Here is an 18602-nt window from a genome sequence, read left to right as displayed (position 1 = left end):
TATGTTTGAAGAATCCACTACATCAGAGCTAAACACGGAATCAATCGTCAAAATTTGGAAAAAAGTTCCGAAAGACCAATTTCCCGTGTTATGTGACCTTGCTCAACAAATTCTTTCAAGATTTGGGTCTACTTATGTGTGTGAAAAACTCTTTTCGACACTAACTTTTGTTAAAAATAAATATAGGTTCACACTCTCTTCCAATCACATCAGGGACGTAGTTTTATTGGCAAACACCGAACTACATCCAAACATAGAAAGATTGATACAAGATTATGTGTGTTTAATTAAATGAGTTTAATTCTGATTAAATGTTTTTAAATTTGGGTTTTCTGTTAAAAGAAAACCTTGTTTTATAGTAATATTATTGTTATGAGTATTATTGTTAAGAGCTTTATACAAGCAACCACACAGTCAAACGTATAATGTGGCCCGCGGCCTCATCTGGTATCCAAAATTTGGCCCGCCTTCAAAAAAGGTTGAGCGCCCTTGGTCTAGGACATTATTATGTACTAGAATTAGTTTCAGTGCTGATAAGTAGTGATATTTATTATTTTGCTAGTCACTTCCCATTTTTTCACTTCCTTTTTTCTACTTTAATGTTTTCTCATTTATATAAGGTGTCCATCTACTTACATACAATACCTACTTATGCTAGGTACTTTGCCTTGTAAGCGCTTGGCCGCGGGTTCGATTCTCGCCCGGGGCGGATTTTATCCTGAACAGATAATGTTCGTTCTCAGAACGGCTGGCTTTCCCCTATCCTGCCTTCCTTCTCTCTTCGCTTTCGGGACGATAGGACCTTGGCAGGTACAGTTCCCTCTTGATAGAGGTTTGATAACCTCTTAAAAAACAGGTTCCGGTCCTTTATTTGTGCCTACCTTTCCTATTCAGCAGGTAGGATTAGTGAAACAGGTTCCGGTCCTTTATTTGTGCGTACCTATTCATCAGCAAGGTGCACCCCGGAACCCGTAGCAATGAGCGCCTGACGCCTAGACCAGAACCGTAGAGAATTACCATATCCTAAACCTGAAAGTGAAAGGGCTCGCGTATGACTTCACTTGAAGCGTAGAATAGACACCGACTGGTCACAAAATAACGAGACGTATCAGTAAACATTATTTTCCAACAGATCGGGACTTTTCAGTCTCATTCTTGCAGTATAAACAGGGTATTTTTTATTCTATTCTAAAGAAGGACTAGGTCCAAATTTTCGGAATCTGACCTGTAGTAAGTAAAGCAGAAAAATGAAGCTCAAGGGTGGGCCCGGGCCCCCTCAGCCCTTCCCCCCTCGGCCCTTCCCTTAAATACAGCCCTGCTATCGAAAACTAGGAGTATAGCTACCCAATGCTAATTGGATTCATTTACTCTGACTTGTCTTGAGCAAATGTGGCTTACCTATGTGTACTGTAGCGTTGCCTAATTATCCTCAGTATATTAGAGACAGTAATTATGTTTTTTTTTAGAAACGTCATTAGAAAACGTAAGTCTTGTTTTTACTATGCAGTGGGAGTTGCTAAGGATTACCCAAAATGTTTTTCTAGAGGAGGGATTTCCAACTTGGATGTTTTTCTAGAGGAGGAATTTCCAACTTGGATGGTTTTCTAGAGGAGGAATTTCCAACTTGGATGTTTTTCTAGAGGAGGGATTTCCAACTTGGATGTTTTTCTAGAGGAGGGATTTCCAACTTGGATGTTTTTCTAGAGGAGGAATTTCCAACTTGGATGTTTTTCTAGAGTAGGAATTTCTAGAGGAGGGATTTCCAACTTGGACCGGTTGAAAATCGGCCTTTACTGAGGGTCGGAGGGGGGTATGGATGATTTATGGTGATTTTGACCAAGATGTCTGTGACTAGTATTAATGCTCAATATAATGAAATTTGCTTATATGTTTGTACTTTTTTAAACACTTACATTTATGTAGTTTTTTTTTTTCGTCTTATTGTCAGGGAATACAGGGTGCACGTGACCTCGTGAGGACAACTGAGTAGCTTCTTTAAATAAGTAGCAACCAGTGGCGCCATTACCAGTGTAAAAAGATTATTGAATTATGGAAATTGTCTGCTTTACCACAAAGAATGTGAGATTTGATTTGGATTGATTTGAACATTTTTATATTTCACAGAGAAAGAGACACTATTGGCGGCTAGACTCGAAATGTCTCACTTTGTTCCAATCAGAATCTGGATCTAAATATTACAAGGAGATTCCTCTGTCTGAAATCCTGGGCATAGAACCTTGCAAGCCTTTAACCCATGGTAAGCAGTAATCTCATTTCATTTGTGTCCATTGTTTCGTCAATATCACTTAACAGGGTTTATACGCGACCTGGAAAACCTGGAAAAGTCATGGAATCTGAAAATCGGCCAAAAAGTCATAGAAAGTCGCAAAAATTTAAACAAAACCTGGAAAAGTCATGGAATTTGCCACCCGGTCAAAAATGAAAAACATTCAAATTAAATATCATGCACATATTTCTAAAAAACGGCCTGCGGCGCATTCCCCCTCATATTCCTTGACGTTCTGCATATTGCATATTTTATTTAAATGAAGAGGTAATCTTACTGATTTGAATTTTTTGCCAACGATTTTTAGGAGTACGTTAGAGTTTTGATAACCACTGGAAAGTAGAAACAAACAGACCATGTCGTCCATGATAGTATGGTCTATGGACTCTGACTATGATTTACTATAACACAGGCCGTACATCACTAGAGCTCTTAGTCCTTCACTGTACTATTACGTACGGTTTGAGGGTGATAAAAAGGGATTCCCCCCCCCCTGTATTATGTATGGTTGTAGGGAGATAAAAAGGGATTTTTTTTCCTGTACTATTATGTATGGTTGTAGATTCGTATTTGTGGCTGTTACGCCTAAATTTCGGTGACTCGAATCTTTTAAATTCCTTCTGATTGTTTCACAGCTCATCTGCCCCCGGAAGAGTTACAGCAAGTGCAGATTCGGCCTCACACACTTACCGTGCACTCGTACAAAGCGCCCACCTTCTCGCTTATATGTTTGTACTTTTTTAAACACTTACATTTATGTAGTTTTTTTCGTCTTTTGGGGCTGTTACGCCTAAATTTCGGTGACTCGATCCTTTAAATTCCTTCTGATTGTTTTACAGCTCATCTGCCCCCGGAAGAGTTACAGCAAGTGCAGATTCGGCCTCACACACTTACCGTGCACTCGTACAAAGCGCCCACCTTCTCATTAAAAACGATTGTGTCCTGTTCTGATTTCAGATACCGAATCACGGGCTGACCAGACTTCTAGACCGCCTGATGTTGTTCCGGCATGATTACACGTACCCTAATGTTCTGCTCATTATCAACGCCGTGTCGGACATTGTCGATGAGACGGTGGTCGAAATTGTGCTCGCAGGTAAGTCGAATCCAGGCGTGCAATCAATCATCTGGATAGAATAGAATGTACCTTGTTTATACGGATATGACTTATACCCCAACTTTATTGTCTTCTTCTTCAGGTGCCTTCTCCATCTCGGAGGTTGGCTATCATCATAGCAATTCGAACTTTGTTTACAGCGGCTTTGAACAGGTCACATGACGAGCAATTGAACCATTCTCGCAGATTTCGCAACCAGGATATTCTCCTTCTTCCCACGGATCGTTTCCCGATGATTTTGCCCTGTATTATGAGATGTAGGATTTCGTACTTGGGTCCTCTCATGATGTGTCCTAGGTACGAGAGTTTTCGTTTCTTTACTTCGTGGAGGATTTCGGGTTCTTTTCCCATTCTTCTCAGTACTTCTAGGTTTGTCACATGGTCTGTCCAGGATATTCGCAGCATACGTCTGTAGGTCCACATTTCAAATGCTTGTAGTCTTTTTTCGCTGGCTTTATTCAATGTCCACGCCTCGACTCCGTATAGGAGGACTGAGAATACATAGCATTTTAGGAGGCGGGTTCTAAGGTTATCTTGAATCTTGCATTGACCTTGACCCATCCATCTCGATTCACTAATTCCTAGAATACCTAGGTTTAGTCTTTTCATTTCTTGGGCAATATTGTGGGCTTTCCCTGGTTCGTGCATGCTGTTGACATTCCATGTTCCGATTTTGACATGTCCTTTAAAAGTTTTTCTTCTATTCATTGCATCTCTCAGAACTGTCCCCCCCGGAGATCCGATTGGGGGACTTGAAACTCCGGAATAATAATTAGTCCTGACTTCTGCCATGATGAGTTTTCAAGGATTATCAATATGATCTTTAATGCAGTGGTTATCCGTTGCCATAACTGCATCCTTATACCGTTGACTAACTTTAGTAGTTCATCCGCTTTTTGGGCCGATTTCTCAACCCAAGGACAAAAGAGTGCCCTGACTTACTCGGTGTAACACTAGGTGCTATCCGAGGAAGTTGCACCACTTATTCCGGTGATGTTTCGGTCGCCATTGCCTCGTTAGTAGAAACAGGGGATACCTACGTGAAGGTGAGGTTGACATTAACATGGAGAGGCTGTGGTTTGACGCATACCATGCCTTACCCCCCTTTATCAAAATTTATCAAAAATCATCAAAATATTTTAAACTTTTATTCAACATCTAACCCTGTAACCTACCAAGTACCTACACATGAGAAATTCCCCCAACCTCCTTGAGGTATGGAGGTAGGTATTCTTATAGGTAGACAGGTATACAACTAGGTAGGTAGGTATGTGTTATTATTATTATTATTATTATTATTATTATTATTATTATTATTATTATTATATTGCGTAATCACTTTATTAAGGTACATAATATTACATATGGGAAATAACTTTCAACATATGAATATCTAAATTTCTCTCATTCATTCAGGACTTTCCTAACGATGGACGTGGTAGATAAAATGACTGACATCTGTGCTTTCTTGATGATAGCTGAAGGATTTTTGATGTTCAACTTCTCTATATTGATTTTAAGAATGGCAGACCGCCACGGGCCCCGCGAAAAACTCCATGAGGGACTGGATCTTCAGTTATTTCATTTCTCACATTGTTAAGAAAAAAACCATCAACCTTTTTAAAAAGAAGGAGAAGAAGAAGAAGAAGAAGAAGAAGAAGAAGGAAATTTATTTCCAACTAGCTCCCTAGTCCCTTAAGGACAAAATTATCCCCACTCCCCCGTTTCTGTCCTAAACCGAAAAGTGAAAGGGCTTGCGTATGACTTCACTTGAAGCGTAGAATAGACACCGACTGGTCACAAAATAACGAGACGTATCAGTAAACATTATTTTCCAACTTAAGTACCTATTGTTTCAATACAATTTTCACGAGACATATCAATATCAACCTCAATTGTGTAGTGATTAGCAGGGTGGACTCTTTATCGTGACACCGCAGACTTCATGTAGCGTTTTCTGTTTTCATATTTAGGTGTTGCAAAGTTTGCAGTTGTTTAAGACAGCCTAGTTGGCTTGAAGAAACACGCTACGCTACGTGAGCTTACGTAACGTGATAGTAGTGTGTTTCTTTCTACCTTAAGTCGCGGGTTCGATTTTCGCCCGTGGCGGATTTTATCGTAACCAGAGAAAGTTCGTTCTCGGAACACCTAGCTTTCTCCTATCCTGTCCCTCACCGATTTCGGGGACGATAAGACCTCACCAGTTACGGTTCTCTCTCTCGAACATTTTTCTTGAAAAAAAAAAGAGAAAGAAAAGTAGTTGTTATTACCTCTCAGTAAAAGGAGTTGTTATTACCTCTCAGAGTGTCCCCAAACTTTTCTCATCTCACGTTCTATCTTCTGAATGTTCCAATCAGAGTGTTTGGTTTGTTTCTGAATCTGAACTTGGAATCTAAAGAGCAAGGCTTGGAATTCCCCAGCACACGTCTTGTCAAGGCTGAACGATACCGTGATATCAAATATACTCCAGTGCGAAACATTTGGCACTGTTTGCATTTCCGATTTCCCATTTCTTTACTTTATTTTTTCTGATAGCTTTTTTTTATATAAATAACAAAGATTCCTATCAGAGGAGTGAAGTCTTCAGCTGTAAACAAAATCGAGAGAAAATATCGTTATTTTAAGAGGTTTGATAGAGGGAACGGTTTGTAACTACTATAACTAAGGTCTTGCCATCTTGAAAGCGAAGAGAAGGAAGACAGGATAGGAGGAAGCTAGCCTTATCTGTTTAAGATGAAACCCGCCCCGGGCGAGAATCGATCCCGCGGCTCAGCTCTAGGCAGACGCTCTACCCTCCGAGCTAACTAGACTGTTCTGACAGCCTTTACGGAATGTTTTGAAAATAGTTCATAATATGTTGTGTTCGAGATACTGTACTTCGTTTTTTAGTTGGCTCTAATGGAGGAGTTGCAAATGGGTAAAAATTATTAATAAATGGTCAATTCCTACGTAAAAAGTAGTGAAAAATCCAAATCTGAGGTCGAAACTCCGAAAAAGTAACTTTAAAAGGTCGAAAATACAAATTTTCGGAGTCTGGTCTACAGTTAAGAAAAAAAAGCTCTGGGTAAGGCTAGGACCCGTGCCCCCTCGCCCTTCCGTAAGTACGGCCCTGATTCTAATGTATCCCGCCACACTAATTCAGACAACAGATCTGAAAAGCTCAACCACATAGGGGGTGCTCGAGCTACTCGAATGTGCTGAATAATAAATTAATGTTATTCAGAGCGAGCTTTTGATCTAAATCAGCGGTTCTCAGCCTTTTTTCGCCCGCGTACCCCTTGGGTACCCGGATTTAATCTCACGTACCCTCGCCACCATCATATTGAGTACCGGGTACCCATACCTAGGTTGATATGTACCATTACTACTAAGTTCTAAACACACTCACTACCTTTTGAAAAACTCAAGTATTTCAGTATCTCGTAGTCAAAATTCAGTATACATTTCTGGACTGTAGGTACTGCACTGATAAGCCGTCAAAATTCAAAATTTGCTTTTGTCCTTCATTACACAATTTTTTCTCGCGTACCCTCGGAGGGTCTCTTGCGTACCCCCGGTTGAAAATCGCTGCTCTAAATGTTTTATTCAAAATGTCAAACGTAACGCCATCACCATGGTCAGTGTCAGGACATACACATCAAGGTAGCATTATGCAGTCTGCTTTGTGCATGTCATTATGTGTGGATTAACTTAACCCCATCGAGCTTTTGTTTTCACAACAAAAAAGTTTTTTTTCGCCTTTTCCCGTGTTCAGACGGGGTTGGCGTTTTTTCGTCAACCCTCAATGTAGGGTAGCCGTTTTTGGGCTGACTTTTGGTTTTGGTTGTGCATGCCATTATGTGTGAATTAAGTTAACCCCATCGAGCTTCTTTTTTGACACCAAAAAAGTTTTTTTTTTCTTCACCTTTTCCCGTGTTCAGACGGGGTCGATGTTTTTCGTCAACCCTCAATGTAGGGTGACCGTTTTTGGGCTGACTTTTGGTTTTGGTTATGCAGTCTGCTTCATGCCATTATGTGTGCCCATCGAGGTTCTGTTTTCACATCAAAATATGGAAAGTAAAAAAAAAAAATCTCCTTTTACTTCGCCTTTTCCCGTTTTGAGACGGGGTCAGCATTTTTCGTCAGCCTCTCGATCTAGGGTGATCGCTTTTGAGCTGACTTTTCAGAAATTTCAGGACGGTAATATCCTCCCTGTTTGTGTGAACGTATTTCAGGAGTGTGTGGATGCCGTTTGAGTGTCAAGGGTTAGGTGGTTTAATAATGCTCATGTACCTACATATCAGATATTGGAGAGATTTTGCATTTCCACGGTTCTAATGTCCTCATAACAATAACCCATACCCCTTACTTTTAACTTTCTTTTTTACGTAACGTTATTGGGCACGTTATCGACTTTTATTTCCAGAGGGTGACAGAAGTGTTCGCTTTCGTCTTATAAGGGCCATTTAAGAGCCCGCTGCCCGCTCCCACTGGTCGTTCGAAAAAAATCGTGTCGTGTGTTGTGGGAACAATCTCATTTAAATTACAATGCCTACAGGAAAATCGGAAAAAATCGGATGAATCTCACGACAAGAGGGAATGGGCTCTAGGGGGTTAATTTACCAATGGCCTTGTGTGGACCCTGCACCCAAAGGGAGATTACCTACTTTGTTCAAGTGACATGTAAGGGGTTAACTTAGCAATGGTTCTGTTGACCCAGCACCCAAAGGGGGAATACTTTGTTTTAGTTTTCTCGCCCATCTGCTGATGTTTGTATTGTGCAATTAGACATTGATATGTCAAAGGATGGAATTTAAAGTGGCATAGAGACTATGGCTGTAGCGAATGGAAGGGTTGTCCGTTTTCCCTTCCCATTTGAGAGAAAAAAAATCTATTTAGGCTCAAAATCTTGCTTTTTTTTGGAGCCGTTTGATAAAGAACTGTAACAACAAATAACGTAGGTCTTATCATGCCGAAATCGAAGAGAGGAGGACAGGATAGGAGAAAGCCAGTCGTTCCGAGAACGAACCTAATCTGTTTAGGATAAAGCCGAGGGCGGTAATCGAACCCGCGATAACAAGGCCACACTACCTTTCAACCTAACTAGGCTTTGCCCTTGAATAATTAACTTTGAAATTTCTGTCACTTTAATTCAAAGTTTGTTTATATTTCACCATGTTTGAGAGTCCGTTCCCACTTGTCGTGAATTTCACCCGATTCCCCCCCCCCGAATGTCCTGTAGGCAATGTTTAAATGAGAGTGTTCTCACTACACACGACACGATTATTTTCTTCCCTCGAACGACACAAAATGTCCTGTAGGCAATGTAATTTAAATGAGAGTGTTCCCACTACACACGATTTTTTTCCCGAACGAAAAAAATTGTAATAAAAATATGCGAAAATTGTAGGTACGTCTTAACGATTAAAGAAATACAAGCCACCCACCTTCTGTGACTTCTGCGGAGAGATGCTGTTTGGACTTGTGAGGCAGGGACTCAAATGTGAAGGTAAACCCGTGGGAAGAGACTGGAATTCTCTCCATAGGGACATGAGGGACTCACAAAGTCTAGGAACATTCAAGACCTCCCTGGTAAAATATCGTAAAGGCTCACAGCTGGAATTCTCTCCATAGGGACATGAGGGACTCACAAAGTCTAGGAACATTCAAGACCTCCCTGGTAAAATATCGTAAAGGCTCACAGTGAAAGAAGAAGATGAAGAAGAAGAAGAAGAAGAAAAAGGCTTTAGTATAGTGACGTTATGTCCACTGTGATCGAGTGGTTAAAGAGCTCCGACTCTCAATCGAAGAAAAAGGCTTTAGTATAGTGACGTTATGTCCACTGTGATCGAGTGGTTAAAGAGCTCCGACTCTCAATCCGAAGGTGCTGGGTTCGAATCCTAGCCGAAATGGAAATTTTCTGACAAAACTTTTCCTTTCCCAGATAGGCAGGGATGTAAAAAGAAGAAGAAGAAGAAGAAGAAAAAAATTGTAATAAAAATATGCGAAAATTGTAGGTACGTCTTAACGATTAAAGAAAGAAATACAACCAGTAGAGGGTTAATGGATTTCCGTGTCTATTGGATCTCAATTCTCAACCTCAAGCAGTGTACCGAGCGGTTTAAAGTGTTTAAACCACCTTAGTGCTCAGATTAGGTGTAAATATCCTTGGACCACAAGTTGTATTGTACACATTGTACCGTGTGTTATGTATGATGCGTCTGCCTTGCAAGCGCTAGGTCGTGGGTTCGATTTAGATAATCACTCTCCCAAGTCCTAAACAGATAATGTTCGTTCTCGGAATTGCTGGCTTTCTCCTATATTATCCTCTCTCTTCGATTTTTTCGTCACAATAAGATCTCCGTTAAAAAATGAGTTATTTATTTATGTCCACATTATTAATTTATGTATAAAAATTTCCATCTCTATCCCCTTCTCAGGATGTTCTCTCAACTTTCACAAGCGGTGCGTGGTGAAAATCCCCAACAACTGTAGCTCAGGATACAAACACCGGCGAAGCTCAACACTGCATGTACCTCACTCTACGTCCGAGACTGGTTCTAACTCTTCCATAGCTTCTGACGATTCCAACTACACTGTAAGTTGTATAGGGTTTTCAAAAACAAAATATTTTTTTTTTTGAGGGAAATTCAATGGGTTTCAATGATCAGCTTGGAAATCTTTCTGGAAAATTCAAGCTCTTTCTGCGTGCGCTTCTTTTTGGATTTTTGCCTGAATTGTTTCCGGATGTTCCGCCTGAATATGTTTCATTTTGAATTCCTCATTCTGCGGGCACCCTAAAAAACTTCAAACCTACTAAAAAAAGTACATTTCAAATTGTTTTTCTTCTCCCCCACAGTCTTCCTCATTCTCCACCAAGCCCAGCAGCCGTTCCCCCTCCCTCACCTCACGCACGGATGCCCTCTCCCCTACCTCCCCGGGAGCGCCCTCTAGCGTCAACATTCCGCATACGTTCAACCTGCACACCTACACCCGGCCCACCCTATGCGGCCTGTGCAAGAAACTGCTCAAGGGTCTGTTCAAGCAGGGCTTGCAGTGCAAGGATTGTGGGTTCAACGTGCACAAGAAGTGCCTGGACAAGGTGCCCAAAGATTGCGTCGGCGAGCCGGTGACGAACAACAAGAGTAATAATTATTGTAAGTTGAAATCTGAAGTTGCCAGCCTTGTTAGCTTGGAGAGTAGCGCGTCTGCCTCGTATAGCTGCCTCGTTCGTGAGCATATACATAGTTGTTACTTCAGGCCTCTCGCAAATTGGAGGTCTCCCATCACTTCCATAGGTTAGGAATTTAAAGCGGCATCGTGTGATAATTAAGTTGGGTCTATAGTTTCTTAAGGCCTCTTGCACATTGGAGACGTTCTGCATCATTTTGGTAGGTTTGGACTTTGGATTTTCAAGCGGCATCGCGCGACTGCGCGCTACTAAAAGTTGCGCGTTACGTTTGAATTCAAAATGAAACACCATTTCAGTATTCTTATCATCCTGAAAGCGAAGGGAGAAGGAAGACAGGATATTACAAACTCGGAACTACCGCAGGTCAAGTTGTGCGACTTTGGTTTCGCTCGTATCATAGGCGAAAAATCTTTCCGTCGCTCTGTGGTCGGAACGCCGGCTTATTTGGGTGAGTTTATATAACTTCTAGGGTTTTTCCTGAGATAGGTTTTACCCTTCATTCGGCGATAAATTATCCGCCTACTCACATTAACTTAACCTAGCCTGAATGGGGCCAGAAAAAAACAGCAACACGTGATTGCCCAGATAGTCACCCATCCGAATACTAACTACGCACAAAGTTGCTTAACTTTAGTGATTTCTTGGAACGTTCGAACCCGTGACCTAGCTCTTAAGATGTAATAATAATAATAATAATAATAACAGACTCTTGAGTGGAAGGTAACCACCAGGTGAGGTTAACGCCGGAGGCGTTCTCTACCACCTAACCCTTAGAGCTCCATTATTATGTGAATATAATCAACTCCTTAGTCTAGGACATTATTATGTACTAGAATTAGTTTCAGTGCTGATAAGTAGTGATATTTATTATTTTGCTAGTCACTTCCCATTTTTTCACTTCCTTTTTTCTACTTTAATGTTTTCTCATTTATATAAGGTGTCCATCTACTTACATACAATACCTACTTATGCTAGGTACTTTGCCTTGTAAGCGCTTGGCCGCGGGTTCGATTCTCGCCCGGGGCGGATTTTATCCTGAACAGATAATGTTCGTTCTCAGAACGGCTGGCTTTCCCCTATCCTGCCTTCCTTCTCTCTTCGCTTTCGGGACGATAGGACCTTGGCAGGTACAGTTCCCTCTTGATAGAGGTTTGATAACCTCTTAAAAAACAGGTTCCGGTCCTTTATTTGTGCCTACCTTTCCTATTCAGCAGGTAGGATTAGTGAAACAGGTTCCGGTCCTTTATTTGTGCGTACCTATTCATCAGCAAGGTGCACCCCGGAACCCGTAGCAAATGAGCGCCTGACGCCTAGACCAGAACCGTAGAGAATTACCATATCCTAAACCTGAAAGTGAAAGGGCTCGCGTATGACTTCACTTGAAGGTCAGTGTAGCTTAACCTCGGGATCTTACTGTCGAATTTAAATCACAAAAAGTTTCTTTAGATGTTTACAGCAGAAGCGTCAAATTCCGAGGAAATCCTTCGTGAAACAGGTACTTACAAATATTAAATTTCAGTTTGTGCGTGTTTTTTAAGGCCAGTGTTTCACCGCCGTTTTTATTTCGTAGCAGTGACTACATTAGACTCGTGTGGTCTGAATCGTAGCCTGTCCATCCTGGTCCCGGAGTAAATTATCTGTATCCCTCATGTACTCATTCTCTCATCAGATAGGCGATAAGAGACACAATACTTTCAACTTGGGTGCTGGGTCAACACAAGAACACCAGAAAGTATTCCGTTGAAATATTTTCAAGATCAAATACAAAGTAGTATGTGATTCTGATTTTTTACTTGCAGATTCTGGTGGCTCTGAAACATCTGCACAGCAAGAACATTGTCCACTGCGATCTCAAACCAGAGAGAAATTTATTTCCAACTAGCTCCCTAGTCCCTTAAGGACAAAATTATCCCCACTCCCCCGTTTCTTGTAAATAAGTTCTACGATGTACTGAACCCCTAGTTTGCTTATTGCAAGATTTTGAGGACAGGATGGAACAGTCGGTTGGTAACAAGAATGTGCCTGATGTCATATGAAGAGATAGTGAGATGTTTAGTTTTTAATAAAAAAATTTATCTTATAGTTTATTTATTAATGTTCGTCTCTGTGTCTCCTATGTTCAGCAGGTGACTATGCGGACAGTGGCGTGGGTGATACTAGTCGCGACATTCTCGAGGAGGATAGCAGCGATAACGAGGCCCTCTCCCCCACGGATAACAAGATGGCGGCCGATAGTAACAACAAAATGGCGAACGGGTCTTCACACTCGCACACTACGGGTCATTCACCCCACGGCACTGCTAATATTCCGTTCATCGTAAGTAGAATAGAATATACCTAGTTTATCCTGCTCGAATGAGACTAAAAAGTCCCTTTACCCCAGCAGTCTAAAGAAGGTCTCGTGTATTTTATGGGTGTAACATACATGGTACAGTACATAATGTTTACAACAGACCTTGCTTTAATTATTAAAAAAAAAAAAATAAAAAAATGTACTGATGGTGATTAATTAATAAAAGGGGTTTAATATTTAAAAGGGGATAAGTAGGAGAATATTGTCTCGCTGGGGGACGTTAAACAGGGAGTAGACCAGCTTAGTTGGGCTCGGGGACTTTAAACAGTGAGTATACCAGCCTGAATTTCCCTCGCTAAAGAAATAGCAAAGGTTGAGTGCGAAGGGCATCCATGAGTAAAATTTGTAGCCAAAACCAAATGTCAGCCCAAAGCAATCACCCTAGTTAGGACTGATTGAGAGGCTGATGACCGACCTCGTCTGTACCTACACGGGGAAAAAAAAAAGATGAAGAGATTGTAAGTAGGCGAATAGTCTAGTTCACTTGGAGGTTCGATTTTCGCCCGGGGCAAACTTGATTCTTTTACAAATGAGGTTCGTTCCCGGAATGACTGGCTTTTTCCTATCCTGTCTTTCTTCAAGGGCCTTTCGCATTAAAATCAATTGTTGCTTCCTTTCGTTCAAGCATGTTCAATCCTTGACTGTGAGGCTGAAACAATTGACTGTAAGGCGTAGTGCGCGATTGGAACGATTTTTTTTCAGTGTAAATAAGCACATGACCTCCATTAAAAGCTCTTTCCAAACTAATCATTCTTCTCTCACAGGAAATCAAAAGCAATACAGAGGAGGAGGACGAGGATGAAGAAAGGGGCAGTACGGATGGCGGGGGGCCTAGCCCTCGGTCTGAACCGCGCACCGCCACTGCCACGCCTAGTAACAATATTCCCCTGATGAGAGTGGTGCAAAGTATTAAACATACGAAGCGGCGTGGCTCCAAAGTCATCAAGGAAGGCTGGATGATACATTATACAAGCAAGGATAGCATGGTAAGAGCTCCATTTCTGTGGCCGAGTCACCTTGGGTTTTGCATTCAATATAAAAAATCACTTTGAGGCTTAGGTCTAAAGGCAAACAGCCCTGTAGGATGGGTTGAGCTTATACGAATATTAGGCTTGCATACCGGTGGTTCCGGGTTCGATTCCCCGCTGAGACGAAGTTCTTTTTCGGCTCTTTTCTTCTCCCCCACAGTCTTCCTCATTCTCCACCAAGCCCAGCAGCCGTTCCCCCTCCCTCACCTCACGCACGGATGCCCTCTCCCCTACCTCCCCGGGAGCGCCCTCTAGCGTCAACATTCCGCATACGTTCAACCTGCACACCTACACCCGGCCCACCCTATGCGGCCTGTGCAAGAAACTGCTCAAGGGTCTGTTCAAGCAGGGCTTGCAGTGCAAGGATTGTGGGTTCAACGTGCACAAGAAGTGCCTGGACAAGGTGCCCAAAGATTGCGTCGGCGAGCCGGTGACGAACAACAAGAGTAATAATTATTGTAAGTTGAAATCTGAAGTTGCCAGCCTTGTTAGCTTGGAGAGTAGCGCGTCTGCCTCGTATAGCTGCCTCGTTCGTGAGTTCGATTCCCACCCGAGGCGAAATTTATCGTAAATAAATGAGGTTCGTTCAAGGAACGCCTCCCGGCTTGCCTCTTGGATAGGATATTCTCTTATCTTCAATTTTGGGACCATAAGACCTCCGTTGTTACAGTTCCTTTTATCAAAAACTCCATGAGGGACTGGATCTTGACCCATGGTAAGCACTAATCTCATTTCATTTGTGTCCATTGTTTCGTCAATATCACTTAACAGGGTTTATACGCGACCTGGAAAAGTCATGGAATCTGAAAATCGGCCAAAAAGTCATGGAAAGTCGTAAAAATTTAAAGAAAACCTGGAAAGAAAAGTCATGGAATTTGCCACCCGGTCAAAAATGAAAAACATTCAAATTAAATATCATGCACATGTTTCTAAAAAACGGCCTGCGGCGCATTCCCCCTCATATTCATTGACATTCTGCATATTGCATAGTTTATTTAAATGAAGGGGTAATCTTACTGATTTTTAAGTACCTCCGCCCCCTAATTTTCTGGGATATTCATAGAAATTTTCTGGAAGTCATGGAATTTTATTCCAGGAAAAGCGTATAAACCCTGTACTGACTATTGCTACGGTCTAGAAATAATCATTGGTCACAGTGTTTTCCCGCCATGTTCCAGGCTCGACCTCGCACTGTTTCATTCTCAAGACGAACAACCTCGACTATTACGTGGGTGAAGATACTCATTCCCCTTCAGATGGGGTAGAGACACCTGTGACCGCGCCTGAGAGTGGCCTGGGAGCGAGAGCGTGGGAGCTGAGTCTGAGACAGGCCCTGATGCCTGTGCAGGAACCCAGTGGCACAAGTAAGTCCCAACCGGCTTTTATCCATTTATTTTTTCCCTAGAATTTTTAAGCGAACCCAGATATCTAGGAAAAACTGGAAAATTTTGCTTAAGGATTTGTGGGATTAAATAGGGAGTAGAGCAGCCAAACCCTAATCAGCCTGGCTAGCTGTTACCAAGAGTTTATAATGCTTCAAAGGAAAAGCACAGGTCCTCGTGATGATTGACTGCGGTTCAGGACGGGCCAAGTTATCTTGGCTAGAGACCATCGGCCCCCTTCGGTACAGCTACTACAACAATAGTGCTTACTTTGATTTACATGAAATGTGAGATTATTCTAACTTGTCATCTTATGTTTCAGAGTGTGAAGATGTGTCAGAATCTGAAGAGAGCAGAGTGACAGATATGAGTCAGTTGTATCAAATATCTCCAGATGAGGTGCTGGGATCAGGACAGTTTGGTATTGTGTATGGAGGTAAGGTTCTATCATTGTAAAGATATGGAAGTCATTTGAAAAGGAAAAGTTGTTCACTTTAGAGTGCCAGCCTAGTTAGCTTGGTTGGTAGCGCGTATGCCTTGTAAGCGCTAGGCCGCGGGTTCGATTCCCGCCCGGGGGCGGATTTTACCCTGAACGGATAATGTTCGTTCTCGAAATGGCTAAGAAATCTGGTAGGTTGATTTCAAACTTAGCCAATCCAAGAGTTAAACAACCAAGTTTAACTTCAGATTGTAGTCCCGGCCATAATACATCTAGGTTGTGGTATGTATATGGTGTTTTAATGCAAACTTGAATGTGTGCTATGTGCTTTGCAAAACATCTTACTTTATAGTCCTTTATTTTTTACCAACCAAGCAAATGTAGAACTTTACTAGGCAGCTTAAAGTTTTAAGTGTTGAATAATTTCGTGTGTAATTTTCTCGCTAACAATGCATGTGTTATTTTAAAGTTAACATTTTTCTTAAAAACGCTATTCTGATTAATGATGATATATCTAGGGTTTTAATTAGGATTTTTACTTATTTTTTTTTTCTTCTGAAAAGTTGGCCTAATGATATTATGATAAATATTTACTTAAAATAGGTAATATTGAAAAAACTCAAATACGAACCTAACAATTACTTTTTATTATTATTATTGTTATTATTATTATTCAAATGCTGCATTTGAAATAAGGATATGCATTTATGCAAAATAGTTTTATTTTAGACTTTTAATCCCTATTTTAGTTTCCCCCCCCCAGAATAATTCCATTTTGTTTTTATGTATGCAAAACAGTACCTATACAGGGTGTCCACCAATGTATGACCCACTCAAATTGCTCCGAATCTGTTAGAGTTTTCGAAAAATAAAAAAACCCGTATTTCTTTTATACTCGAAAACTCCAACAGATTGGGAGCAATTTGAGTGGGTCATACATTGGTGGACACCCTGTATAGTATTATTTTATTTTTTAATAATTTTATTTCTTGTACCTGTTCATTTTCAGTTATTTTGTTTCTTCTCATATTTTATTTTTTACCGAGGTTGTTTTCTTTCCACTCGTCTTTACATCAGTACCTATCTATTCCATAATCTCTTCTAATATTACCTTTGTAATATCTTATTATGAAATGTTAAATATTATGAGGCAGATACAATGGGTATAGTCAGCAGGTATGTACCTTATATTTATTTCATTGAACAAATTTTCACTTTCTACCTATTTATTTTAATTTATTTTATTTTTTCTTTCAAAACAAAAGATATTTTTTTACTTTGTATTTTTTCTTATGTGCAATTTTTTTCTTCCGCCCTGGTTGTGCAATTCTCATTTTAAATACTCCAAACCCCATTTATTATTATATTTTATTTATTATACATATTTTTTTATATTTAATTTATTTCAAAGTAGATACCTATGTAACGTAACAGTATATAGTCAACTCCCATTCATTCCACAGTATACCTATTTTAAACATTTATTTTGAATCAATATTCCTATTGCACCATTATTATTGTGGTAGCAAAACAAATGATGGTTATTTGAATTCAAAAGGGTGCATTCCTTCTTACATTTTATTTTATTATTTTGAATATTATTTCTATCAAGCCCGAGGCATTGATTTCAAGTGCAGTTAGAGATTACTTGATGGCAAATTAGGTAATATTTTCTTGTGTCAAAATACTCATTTTTCAATGTTCTGGCTCTTTATATTTATTTTACAGAGAGTGCATTTAAAAAATTTTCTTGAAACTTTGTTCTGTGAGAGCGACATTGTATTTTAAAAATTAATAAAAAAAATTAATGATGAAAATGAAAAGATAAGACGTATTTTCCTTTTCGTTCAGAAATTCAATACCTATTTTATTGTAGATGAAAACTACCTTAGGTGACGTGGTGCGGCGGACTGCGGCGTTGGAAACACGACCGAACATTTCAATTAAATAACGTTAAGCATTACGTTGATAATTAAGCGTGACTGATAAATGTGCGTGAATTTCAAGCTTGCTCTGGTAGGAATCGAACCGCGATCTAGCGCTTACAAGGCAAATGCGCTACCACCCCCATGCTACCACCCAAGCTAACTAGACTGGCGGTATGAGTTTTAATTTTATTATTTTTCTTTTTTCAAAGAGGTTTGATAGAGGGAACCTACAATATTAATTTCTTATCTCCGTGATTTGTATTCGATGTGTCTCTTGTTCCTGTACTCTGACAATGTCTACGTTGGGTTATTTCGTCGATTGATTGATTGATTCAGATTGATTGAGGAAAAGTTATTGAGTGCTCGACATAGCAGAAGCAGATACTCAGAAGTGTAACTGTGTAGTTATCAGCAACGATACACACGTACACGTAGCCAATTGTTATAACGCCTACAGGGTGACCAAACCATTAGTTTATAATTGGCCACCAAACATATATTTGTTAGGCACTTACTGTATCATATATCCCATTATATTCTAATAAAAATCCATCTTCAATCGTACAATATCCATAAAAAAAAACTTTCATTTCTGTTACGTTTTGTACATTTTTTGAGATTTTATTGTAAAGCAAACTTATAAATCTATGAATTTGTAAAATTTATTGATTATACATATTTTATTTCTAATAGACATGTAAGTACTTATTGGCGACGCAAAATTGTCTCATTATCTTTTTTATTGATATTTCTATCCAGGCTAGATTACGATAAAAGTTCGTTTTCGTTTTAGCTTGACCAAAAACTCGTTTCTGTTAATTGTCACTTTGGTTGACTCTCTTACAGTTTAAACAAAAACTGAAAATAAAAACATAATATAGAACCGAATAAAGCTCG

General features: G+C 40.2%; 2 protein-coding genes across 2 annotated transcripts in view; both read left to right on the top strand.

The window, feature by feature from the left end:
- Positions 1-18602, top strand: part of LOC103509158 (serine/threonine-protein kinase D3) — a 30624-nt gene that overhangs the window by 1907 nt on the left and 10115 nt on the right. The window contains exons 3-12 of the mRNA XM_026823551.1: positions 3245-3387; positions 8438-8481; positions 8809-8892; positions 9824-9981; positions 10243-10540; positions 12699-12892; positions 13693-13977; positions 14117-14414; positions 15135-15320; positions 15661-15774. Coding sequence (XP_026679352.1) covers positions 3245-3387; positions 8438-8481; positions 8809-8892; positions 9824-9981; positions 10243-10540; positions 12699-12892; positions 13693-13977; positions 14117-14414; positions 15135-15320; positions 15661-15774 — 1804 coding nt within the window. The remainder of the gene's footprint in view (positions 1-3244; positions 3388-8437; positions 8482-8808; positions 8893-9823; positions 9982-10242; positions 10541-12698; positions 12893-13692; positions 13978-14116; positions 14415-15134; positions 15321-15660; positions 15775-18602) is intronic.
- Positions 17687-18602, top strand: part of LOC103509156 (zinc finger HIT domain-containing protein 2-like) — a 34792-nt gene continuing 33876 nt past the window's right edge. The window contains exon 1 of the mRNA XM_026823558.1: positions 17687-17876. The gene's annotated coding sequence lies outside the window, so the exon portion shown is untranslated. The remainder of the gene's footprint in view (positions 17877-18602) is intronic.

The sequence above is a fragment of the Diaphorina citri genome, unplaced genomic scaffold (genome assembly GCF_000475195.1).
Source record: "Diaphorina citri unplaced genomic scaffold, Diaci psyllid genome assembly version 1.1 scaffold471, whole genome shotgun sequence".
Classification (NCBI taxonomy): Eukaryota; Metazoa; Arthropoda; class Insecta; order Hemiptera; family Psyllidae; genus Diaphorina; species Diaphorina citri.
The sequence above is the reverse complement of the archived record's forward strand: the minus strand, read 5'-3'. Positions and strand labels throughout refer to the sequence as shown.